The sequence below is a fragment of the Arachis ipaensis genome, chromosome B09 (genome assembly GCF_000816755.2).
Source record: "Arachis ipaensis cultivar K30076 chromosome B09, Araip1.1, whole genome shotgun sequence".
Classification (NCBI taxonomy): domain Eukaryota; kingdom Viridiplantae; phylum Streptophyta; class Magnoliopsida; order Fabales; family Fabaceae; genus Arachis; species Arachis ipaensis.
The window spans coordinates 24,455,474-24,466,698 of NC_029793.2; the positions used below are offsets into that span (position 1 = coordinate 24,455,474).

At 36.7% G+C, this 11,225-nt stretch overlaps 1 protein-coding gene, 1 long non-coding RNA gene and 1 pseudogene across 2 annotated transcripts; all 3 read left to right on the forward strand.

The window, feature by feature from the left end:
- Positions 3,793-4,838, forward strand: LOC110266799. The gene is made up of 4 exons (XM_021111817.1): positions 3,793-3,922; positions 3,976-4,112; positions 4,274-4,357; positions 4,531-4,838. The coding sequence occupies exons 1-4, from the start codon at positions 3,793-3,795 to the stop codon at positions 4,780-4,782; spliced, it is 603 nt and encodes a 200-aa protein (XP_020967476.1). The 3' UTR covers positions 4,783-4,838.
- LOC110262464 lies at positions 5,400-6,030 on the forward strand. The gene is made up of 3 exons (XR_002353635.1): positions 5,400-5,662; positions 5,821-5,891; positions 5,968-6,030. It is a non-coding gene; the product is annotated as an uncharacterized LOC110262464 (long non-coding RNA).
- Positions 6,269-7,936, forward strand: LOC107615268 (annotated as a pseudogene).

Below are 11,225 nucleotides of genomic sequence, written 5' to 3' on the forward strand. Positions count from 1 at the left end.
AGAGTTTGCATACAATAATAGTTACCATGCGAGCATCGGAATGGCTCCGTATGAGGCTTTGTATGGGAGAAAATGTCAATCTCCACTATGTTGGTATGAAGCTGGAGAGAAAGGCTTGTTGGGGCCGGAAATGATAGCTGAGACCACTGAACAAGTCAAGAAGATCCGAGATAGGATGCTTACGGCGCAGAGTCGTCAAAAGAGTTACGCCGATCAAAGGCGGAAGCCCTTAGAATTTGAGGCAGGAGATCATGTTTTCCTGAAAGTTACTCCGACCACAGGAGTAGGTAGAGCGATTAAAGCAAAGAAGTTGAATCCTCGATACATTGGTCCATTTCAGATCTTGGAGAGGATTGGGCCAGTGGCATATCGGGTGGCTTTACCACCCCATCTTTCAAACCTGCACGACGTATTTCACGTGTCGCAGCTTCGAAAGTACACTCCTGATGCTAGCCATGTGTTAGAACCCGAATCGATTCAATTAAGAGAAGATTTGACGCTTCCAGTGGCTCCAGTCAGAATTGATGATACTAGTATCAAACGGTTGGCCATCCACGCGTGCGCGTGATGTGCGCGGGCGCGCCGATTGTGCTGCACCCAGTGCCCAGCCATTTTCCAGAGAGTTATGCCAGAACTGTGCCAGTGTTGTGCCTGGGGCACGAGAACACTCGCGCGTACGCGTGGTTGGCGCGTGCGCGTCGATTGGCAAATCTTTAATCCACGCGTTAGCATGCATGACGCTTGCGCGTCGATGAGTTTTTTAGGCCATCCACGCGTGCGCGTGGAGTGAGGAATTGGAAAGGGAAGTATTAGTTAGACTGAAGAATCTTTAGTCAGTTGCCACTTACGGTTTAGCTTGTTTATAAGCTTCGATATTACATGGAGTTTTATCTCCATTAAATAATACAAACTGTGATGACTCCTTCTAGAGGGGATTTTTGGAGAATAGGTTTTCTGTATTTGTGTCCCTTTGGGTTTCCTTTGGGGTTTTCTTATTTTATCATATGTATATATTGCTATGCTCGGACCGGTTATCTTCGCAACCGGGTTTTGAGTCTTGATATTCCCGTTTTTGACACTCTTTATATATATGATCTTGCGTTAGCTTATCCTTTGCTCGTTACGTTATCGATCGGAGTGTTGCGCGTTCGAGTTACGGTTTTTGTTTACCCCTTTTTCTACAAAGGCTCCTAGTTATAATTAATTATTCATACTACTATACGTACTAAATTTTTGTTTTAGAGGTCGTAATACCTTGCCATCTCTGAATTATGACTTAAGCATAAGACTCCGTATGGTAGGGTGTTACACTTTTGATCACCTATCATCAATTAACAAATGCATCAAAGCTACGCTAAAATCATGAAACTTCTTCTTATCCTTGACATATAAGCAATTATAGCACAAAACCTCATGAAAATGCATCAATTTACTCATGGTTGATTGAATCCAAGTACACATGAATTTCTATCCAAATGGCTTACTTGTAACTCAAGAAAGTGCATAAAACCTAATGAAACAAGTGAAAAATTACTTGAAAAACTAGCATAAGATGACTTGTCATCACCTACTTGTCAAATATTATCCTTTGATCACCGCCTTCTAGAGGGCGGTGGACTTTCGACGAGTTAGGCCTCTCTGGGCCCTTACTGTGGACTTCCGACTTCCTTCGGGAGAAGTCGACCTGTAGGTTAGGCCATCTTAAGAGGTCGGAGCTTTGGTTTCTTAAGCCTAGATCTTGTGCTCGGGAGGGGTATGAACACTTTCCAAACTTATCTTAAATGAAAAATAGGTCCGTGAAGTTTACGCCGTTCAAAGAACGGATGAAAAATGATTTTTAACAAAAAAATTATGTGCGTCGGAAGTTTGGTATGTAAAATGAAATTCTGCAATATCTAACAGATTTTTAGCATTTTGGGAAGCTCGCGTACGTGAGTGTACACGCGATGCAGCCGTTTGGTTTGGCCAGACGTGCTCGCGTACGTGGGAGTATGCTGCGTACATGATATGGTAAAAATTTATATGCTCGCGTACGCGGGCACATGCACGCGATGCAAGCAAACCATTTGGACCAAGGAGACTCGCGTACACGGACAGGTGTCGCGTACGTGAGTTGGGAAAAATCACACTTCTGCATACGTGGGACATGGTTCGCGTACGCGGGGCCGTTTTTTTCAGCAACTCGAGTTTTGTGATTTAAACGTGATTTTGAACCTCTAAACCTCTATTTTTACTCTCTAAGACCCTAGAATTGAGTTCTAATGATAGTGAAGGGAGTTGAACTAAGAAGGTGAGGTAACACGGAAGTGAAAAAAGTTTGAGATATGATGATTTATGATTGAGAAGTGCGAAAGTGCTATATAATTGATGAATTTTGGCCATAATGATATTGAATGAATGAATATGATAATTGAGACATGATTGAGGAATGATTGATGATGCGTATGTGTATATTTTCTCTCTGTTTGTAAAGTGTGTCGGACACTATATTCCATGAGTGTATCGGGAACTATATCCCAAGAGCATGGCAGGCGCTATATCCCAAGAGTGTGGGAGCACTTTACCCTGGGAAGTGTGTCGGGCACTATATCCCATGAGTGTGGCGGGCACTATATCCCAAGAGCGTGACAGGAATTATATCCTAAGAGTGTGAGAACATTTTATCCCAGAAAATACGACGGGCACTATATCCCATGAGTGTGACGGGCACTATACCCCGAGAGTGTGATGGGCACTATATCCCAAGAGTGTGGAGGCATGTCAGAGAGACAATATTCAGATTAGCTACCAGGTGTATCAGGTTCTGGCTAAGTAACCGACACGTGAGCTCATGGCCAGTAGAAAAGGCATACATCATATGCATTTGTTTGTTTTGTTTGAGTTTACATTACTTGGGTTTGCCTATTTGTATATCTATGCTTACTTGCTATATGATTTTCTTACTGTAATTGCATTCTATCTGTGTTTTCTTTGTTTGCATTGTTTGTCTGTGTAACTGAGAGGCCCTTTGTCTGGCGAAGGAGTGACGAGGGCTGTTCTACTAGAGTTCTGGAAGGTTGGAGGAAGGCGAAAAACTTAGGGAATAAGTTAGATTTAAGTTAATGTTGAGTTAGAACTTAGAGCCTTAGACCACTACCCTGCTTATGGTTTTCAATTGTAATCTCTAAGTTTTAAATCTGAGTGTCGAAGTTTTAGGACTGCTTCTGGCTTTTCCGAGACCTTATATATTATGTATGTGGGCACCACTACCACGCTGAGAACCTCCGATTCTCATTCTATACAGTGTTGTTATTTTTCAGATGCAGGTCGAGAGGCACCTCGTTAGGCGTCTAGATTTACTTTGCAGCAAAGTGGGACTTTTGGATGTGGTATTTTGCTATGTTTAGATATATTTATATGTATAGAACTCTCCCTGTATATATGTTTTACTTTTGTGCCTCAAAGAGGCTTTTGATGGAGACATATGGTCTGTTTTGAGTATTTTGGATCTTGGGATTGTATATACTTATGTAAATATTCTCCGACCAGCCTTAGCTTCGGAGGTTGAGCCTGGAACTTGAATATTTTGTATCCTTGACACTCCACTCTTATTATACACACTACAAGATTCTTACTAATTGATGGAGGTTTTATAGTGGAGGTTTTTAAAAACCTCCCCAACATTATCTATTTGTGACAATTTACAAAACTCCCAGAAATAAAATCTCAGTATTTTAAAGGCCCAAATAAACTCTCAAAGCCCATAGTAAAGATGCAAACAAGGGCCAGCTTCGAGTAAGCACTTTGAGTGAGATGGAGAGTGAGCAAGACCTAATCGAAACCGTCGCCGTCGCCATCGCCGTCGCCGTGCCGTTGCTACCGCCACTGCCACCGCCACCGCTACAGCCATTCATCTCCTTGATGCTAGCACCAATGCCACCACGTGCTTCGACAATCTATTTTCCCGTTGTCTCTTCTATCGATGCGTCTCCTTAGGTCGCGACACGGTAACTTTTGAAGAACCCATGCCTTCGAACCCCGCCAGCGGCGAAGAAAGCGATGAAAAGCAAAGCTTCTCCTCCAAAAACAAATTCTCTTCCCGCAATTCTTCTTCCAAGTATGATTTCGTTAAGGTCCATTTTGAAACCTCAATTTCAATATAGATATCAAAAATTTTCTTCATTGCATGAATGCACATAATCAATCATTTTGGAATCTGTTTTCTATTCAGTTTCAATTGGTTTATTTGCTTCTATAGTGCGAATATCGATTCCGTTGTGTTTTATGCTTATAGGTGAAGGTGCGGTTAGGTGATAATGCGGATCACTACTATATTCTATTCAGATTTTTGCTCAGTAGGATGCTAACTGTAACCAATGTATGAAAATCCACTCTTCAATTGTTCATTCTGCTTATGAGTTACTTTAGATGGATATGATTGAGATTGGATTGTGTTGAAAAGTGTTGTGCTTGCCCTTATAGACTGGATTTAATGCTACAATGTGAATTCGATTTGGTTAGTATCATTTGTGATTTGCTTGTTGGTTGCAGATTCCAAATCATGTAGCTATTAAAATTGCTCTTGAACTGAAGAAGCTGCTCATTGACAATAGCCTTCTAGATGTGTATGAATTATTCGGTAACTATTTTAGTGGGTGGATTCCAGAGTGGATAGGCCAAAAGAAAAACCTGCGATTTCTTGATTTCTCTCAAAACTTGTTCTACGAAACCATTCCTTCAAATTTAGGTGACATCATTAGAATGACTAGATATTGGCAAAAATTCATTTCTCTGTCTTTCTAATATCATCCACTGTATTCTAATGATACTAATCTTTGTTGCTGGTGGTAACTTTCTGCTTTTGGTAGGGAAATGGCCAGTGCTGGTTTATCTGGAACTCTTTCGTCCGGAATTAGAAATTTGAGCCATCTCCGAACATTGTGAGTGTCTCTCTTATTCTCTACATAAATTGCCTATACTTTTCAAACTTAATGGTGAATTGTGGTGTATTGTTGACTCAGCAGTATCTGAAAGATGCCTTGTTTATTATGCTTTTTGTTCATAAATAGTCATAATAACCTTCCACTAATTTTTAATAGATGCCAAACAATGGTAGGAGAAAAATAAGTAGTCATAAAATACAATGAACTTATTTTATCATGTGACTAAGCGAGTTTTTTCATTGCTGAACTTAGCTTATTGTAGAACAATCAGTTATCTGGTCCTATCCCGGCTGAGATAGGCAAGTTGTCAGAGCTTCAAACTCTAGACCTTTCCAGTAACCAGTTTGATAGAGAAATTCCTAGTTCTTTGGGCTTATTGTCTCAACTAAGTTACTTATGAGTGTGTCTTAACAAATAGATAGATGATGATGTTATTTTAACCCTGTTCTTTTTGTTTTTTAATTTTATTCATTAGCGTTTCTCTAATTCCATGGTTCCTAATTCAATCATGCCAAGCTTTTCAGGTGGCTCAGCAAAAATATCTGGACAGATCCCTCCACTTGTTGCTAACTTGACAGGTCTTTCATTATTGTATGTCCTCTATTCCTCTATGAAACTTTGTAATACCTTTACCTCCTCAATCAGTCAAGTACAATACCATAACCTTATATTGTTTGTAGGGACTTGTCATTTAATAATCTCAGTAGTCCCACTCCAAAAATTTTGGCTAAAAGTTACAGGTGAGTTCTTTAATTATATTAGATTTTTTTGCCTAGATATGCAACAGCTAAATTCTGATTATCCTATTAAAAAGAAGAAACACTTGTAGCACTTTTGTTTTTTTTTTTTTCTAATTTTCTTTAATCATGCATTAATTGACACTATACTTTTATCATAGTATTTCAGGAAATAACTTCCTTTGTACATCTCCTTCTGAACATTGTATGGACATTTCAAAACCACTAAACGGTAATACATTTAACTTTTTATTTTTTTAAACCCTAATAATCAGTGGACTGTGTTACAGATAATGATTCAATTACAGATACAGGATCATCTCAAAAAGTCAAGAGTCATCACCAAAGGGTGATTTCTGTTGTTGTTGACACCGAACAATTACTATTTTCTTAGGTTGCAAGTTACTCCACTTCAAATATATATATAGAATTTCATGTTTCTAGATACATGATACTAATATTATATATTTGTCATTGTAAGGAAATATTTATACTAACAAATAATATTTGTATTTATATTATTTGTCATTGTTTGTTTGTGTGGTACTTTGTGATTACTTTGAAGGTTGAAGCAAGGACTATTTGATATTGTGCCATTTCTTGGTCTTGATGAAAGGCAACTTTATCAAGGGTAGTAAAATAAGAAGATGTTATTGGTTTTTTAGATCTCATTTGTTACTTTTGTGGCTCCTAATGAATACTAGATTTACTTTTGTGGCTTCATGTTTGGTTTCTATCCTTTTTAACTCTCATTTTTCTTTTCTTCTTATATAGCTCTCTGAACTTTAAAGAAAATTGGCTATATTGATGACTATAACACAAGAAATCATTGCCACTGAGCTTAAATTATTAATTTTTTTAGTATTTTTATATATAAACAGGTCTAGCTAAGGGTGTTGCTATTGGAATATCTATAGCTGGAACAAGTGGGGTTCTGCCATTATTAATTTGTGCTTGTGTTAGATATTTCCAGAAGAAGGAAGAAGAAAAAATTAAATTGCCAACAGAAGATTTTATATCAAGTTCAACCCAAGATGGTAACTGTATTTTATTGAAATTCTAGGCTTCTTAATCTACTATTTGTTTCTTTCTAGTTGATTAAGTTATATTAACTATGACACAATGTTAAAATGTTCAATGAATTAATTATGTTGTGATAATGAATTCATAATAATAACACTTTTTGTTTCTTTCTTCCTTATCCTTGTAAAGCATCTAGCAGTGGTGAATATGAAACTTCAGGATCGACAGCTGCTAGTGCTTCTGGCCTTCTGGCAATTATGGCGGCAAAATCGGTGGAATTCTCTTATCAAGAACTATCCAAGGCTACAAATAACTTCAGCTCTGATAACAAAACTGGTCAGGGTGGATTCGGAGCTGTTTATTTTGCAGAATTGAGAGGCCAAGTAAGAACAAGCCAATTATATATTTAACAATGTTATATAATCTTCCGGAATTAAAAAGAAAAATAAATTATCTTTAACCATTTAGTTCTTTATCTGTTCTATGCAGAAAGCAGCAATTAAGAAGATGGATGTTCAAGCATCAACAGAGTTTCTTTCAGAGTTAAAGGTCTTAACACATATTCATCACTTGAATCTGGTAACTACTTTCTTCTACACACAAAAGGTCGAGTTTCTATGGCATTCAGTGAATCTCAACTTGACTCTGAACAATTTAGGTGCATTTGAATGGATATTGCGTTGAGGGATCTCTTTCCTTGTGTATGAATACATTGAAAATGGAAACTTAGGCCAATATTTGCATGGTACAGGTGAGATCACATTCATATTTTCATGTCATAACATAATATTATGTACCAAAATTAGGCATGTTTATGATCTTATGCTCTTAAGTACCAAATTTAATATTTAATCTTTGTTATCATACTAGTGACAATGTTGGTAACATGATTCCAGGGAGAGAACCTTTGGCATGGTCAACAAAAGTGCAAATTGCTCTGGATTCAGCAAGAGGACTTGAATATATACATGAACACACTGTTCTTGTTTATATCCACAATGAAATGAAACCTGCTAACATATTGATATATAAAAACTTTCGTGGAAAGGTTAGTTTATTATAATATTCTTGGCAATAATCATTATTTTGTAATTTTTGTTTTTCTTTTTTCTGATGGGACTAATATTAAAACTGTCTAATAAAGTTCTGGAAATTCACCAGGTTGCAGATTTTGGGCTAACTAAACTTAGGGAAGTTAGAAGCTCTTTATTACTTCATACTCGTCTTGTGGGAACATTTGAGACTTTTATGTAATTAATTAGATGATATTATTGAAGTTGTTTTATTTTACTTTTTAAAAAAAAACGGTAATAGTTATGTAGAACAATACCATATGCAATTATGTTTGGAACTATTGATATTGAGATTTTTTTTATATATAGAGTTATGTCTTACATTGAGGAATTATGTTATAAAAGATTTAATTTTTAAATTTTTATATTAGAAAATAAATTTCTAATTTGAGAGTATGTAAATGAGATGAGATTAATGAATGATTTGAAATTAAAAAGGAATAAATAATTATAGAATTTGTGGAGGTTTGAAAATCTCGCAAAATAGTTAATTTTTGTTAAATTAAAAAATCAATTTGTGGAGGTTTTAAACTACCACAAAAAGTGATTTAAAACTGCCACAAAATTCTAATATAAAACCCCCCACTAAACATATATAAAACCTCCACTGAATAGATTGTGGAGGTTTTTAGAAACTCCCACAAAAGACCTCGTGGCACCTCAAATTATGGGGGTTTTAGAAACTCCCACAAACCATTTGGTGGGGGTTATAAACCTCCACAAATAAGAGAAAAAACTGCCACAAATAAATAAAAACCTTGTAGTGACATATGTATCTTTACTTTTCTTCATACGCAAGTTTCCGTTTACGTGAGCATTGTGCTTCTTGTTTTGTGATTTTTGTTTAATCTTTCCTTCAAAGGCTCCTCGGTATAAATTCCTTTCAACTATTATTATATATATATATTTATTTTAGAGGTTGTAATACCACACCACCTCTGCTTTACGACTTAAGCGTAAAGCTCTGTGTGGTAGGGTGTTACACTCACTGCCACCTTTACCTTAGTAGCGGTAGCCTTCCTCTCTCCCTCCTTTCCCTTAAGTCCCCACCCTCTCTTCTTCCCTTTTTTCCTCCCCTTCCCACCTTCTCCTTCATCTCCTCTTCCCCCTCCCTTTCTCTCCCTTGCCTGTTAGATCTTTTCTGCTTTTGTTTCGATAGTTCACCACCTATTTCTCTCTTTTTTTCCCTCCCCTACTTCATATTCTCCTTTCTTTCCCTTTTTTTCTTCCTTCTTCCTTCTTCTAATTTCAATTTAAGTGTCCAGTCTTATTTTGGAGATCTAGCTTTCAATACCTCTAATGATTAATGCTCTCTCCTTTTATGGTGTCCTTTTTTATGAGCGTTTTGGTTGTACTAGTATAGGATCTTAAGATATGAGAAAAAGATAGTTAGAAGAAAATTTTTTGTCCATAAAAATATTTACAGACCAAAAAATATCTTTAGATCTACATTCAAGAAAAGACAAAATATGCAAAATATTCAACCAAGTTATAACACATCTTTGTAATTAAACATTATGTCTCCTCCCAATTTATAGTTTAACATAAAAAAAATATTTGTCTTCATTTTTAGTTATAATGTAACACCCTAACTACCAAAGTTCACACTTCCGGCTGCGCGACTCTGATAGCTCGGACATTACGACGACACTTATACTACTTAATACTAAAATATGAGCCTGTTTGAAACTTTAAACCGCAATACCGCTCCCAAAGATACTTTTGTTCGATAACGTACATCCATAAATACCATACAACTTACAAAAACTCATAAAGGGTACATACATATATACACTTATATACATAGATAATATTATAAACATTATCCAATACAATTCCTATCCCTCTTACAGAATATATCAAGATAAAGGCGAGGGTACAATAAACCATAACTAAAACAATACAGAGCATCACAACAACAATTAAATAAGCTCTTCGTAACTTCTGCGCCCACATCCTGAAAGGGGAAAAATGTAGGGGGGTGAGAACATCATCCTCGAAAGGGTTCTCAGTAGAGGGTTTTTAGGAATTACTGTAATAGGATACATGAAGATAATCGCACCAGTGATTCATGACCGTCTTATGCCTCTTTTCAAAAACAACGGTTTACAATGAAAGTAAAGTCGGAAATCTTTTCAAGCCCGGCCACACTTACGACATTGGGTTAACAGAGCTTCGAGTCTCAACCTGGAGCACATGGTGGCTAGCCATTGCTACTACCCAGGGAAACCCTCATCTCCAATAGTGGAAGTGCAAAAATCACAATTATCAATAATTCAGCATATACATGCATTCATTCTCATCCATGGATCAACATCCATCTCAGCCATCCGACTCACGGTTCAGTCCATAACCAGCCAATATTCATATCATACACAGCCATTCTGGCTCACGGTTCAATCCAAAACCAACCAATATGTATAATCATACACAGCCATTCTGGCTCACAACAAAACAGCACTTCCACCATTCAACATCGTTAAATTCATAAAGTCGGCATTTAAGCCATAAATCATTTTCTCAATTCATTTCACTTTGAAATCGAGTTTCAACTCTTTTCAGCCTTGGCTTTAAAGATCTCATTTCTCAAATCATCTCAGGCTCATAAGCCACTTTTACTCAAGGTAAATTCCCCTTTGAAAACAATGCCACTCTCGGCATCCTCTTTCCAAACTTCCATAACCATGGCAAGTTAAAGATTTATTTTGAAACATTCAAAATCATCCATTCAACAATGGGATTTTATAACAAAGTTTCTCGGCAGAGTCCCAAGTATTTAGGGGAGAATAACATATCTCATTTCGCCAAAATCATTTAAAATCATTAAAACATTGGCTTTCTGATTTGAGTAAGAAAATAGGATCTAAGCCAAACCGAGTCACGTAACCTTTACTTCTTTCAAAACCATTTCCTTTACTTAAACAAAAACCGGCTTCAATTCCATAATTAAACCTGAAGCGTTTCAAACTGATAAGAGAATCATTTTTGTTATGTTAAACTAGAGTTCAAAGGGTACTCTGAATCTTATCCAAAACGTCAAAATAATGAGGTTCGTCAATCGAAATCCAATTCCTTTTAAAATCACGAAAACTCTCCCAAGGGACAATCTTTGTGTTTAATAGAGAAAAACATAAACCCGTTTTACCTTTTAAAACAGCCTCAAAGCAAAATTCTCTTTCAAATGACTTGTACCCAAAGACATACTGTTCTTCTTGGAAAATAAGGAGAAATCATGATTCTCTTTTCAATAATTCTTTCAAAGCATAACTTCATTGCTTTCTTAATTGCTCTAAGTAAAGGTAATAAAGAAGCCATAATTTCACAATCCTCAAAATAGATAGGAAAGGCATTAAACTCAAAATTCCCCAATTAACATTTCAAATAAGGACTCGGATTCTATAGAAATTTCGGCAGCACCTCCCCTAAAACTTGGACTTTAGCCACCCGGTTCGGGTCCCAACTAAACCGTT

Excerpts from the sequence above, each read along its gene's own strand:
- LOC110266799 (XM_021111817.1), top strand. The coding sequence starts at position 3,793 with ATGGAGAGTGAGCAAGACCTAATCGAAACCGTCGCCGTCGCCATCGCC. Across the intron at positions 4,113-4,273 it reads CCAAGTATGATTTCGTTAAG|GTGAAGGTGCGGTTAGGTGA; the intron begins GTCCATTTTGAA and ends TTATGCTTATAG. Across the intron at positions 4,358-4,530 it reads GGATGCTAACTGTAACCAAT|ATTCCAAATCATGTAGCTAT; the intron begins GTATGAAAATCC and ends TGTTGGTTGCAG.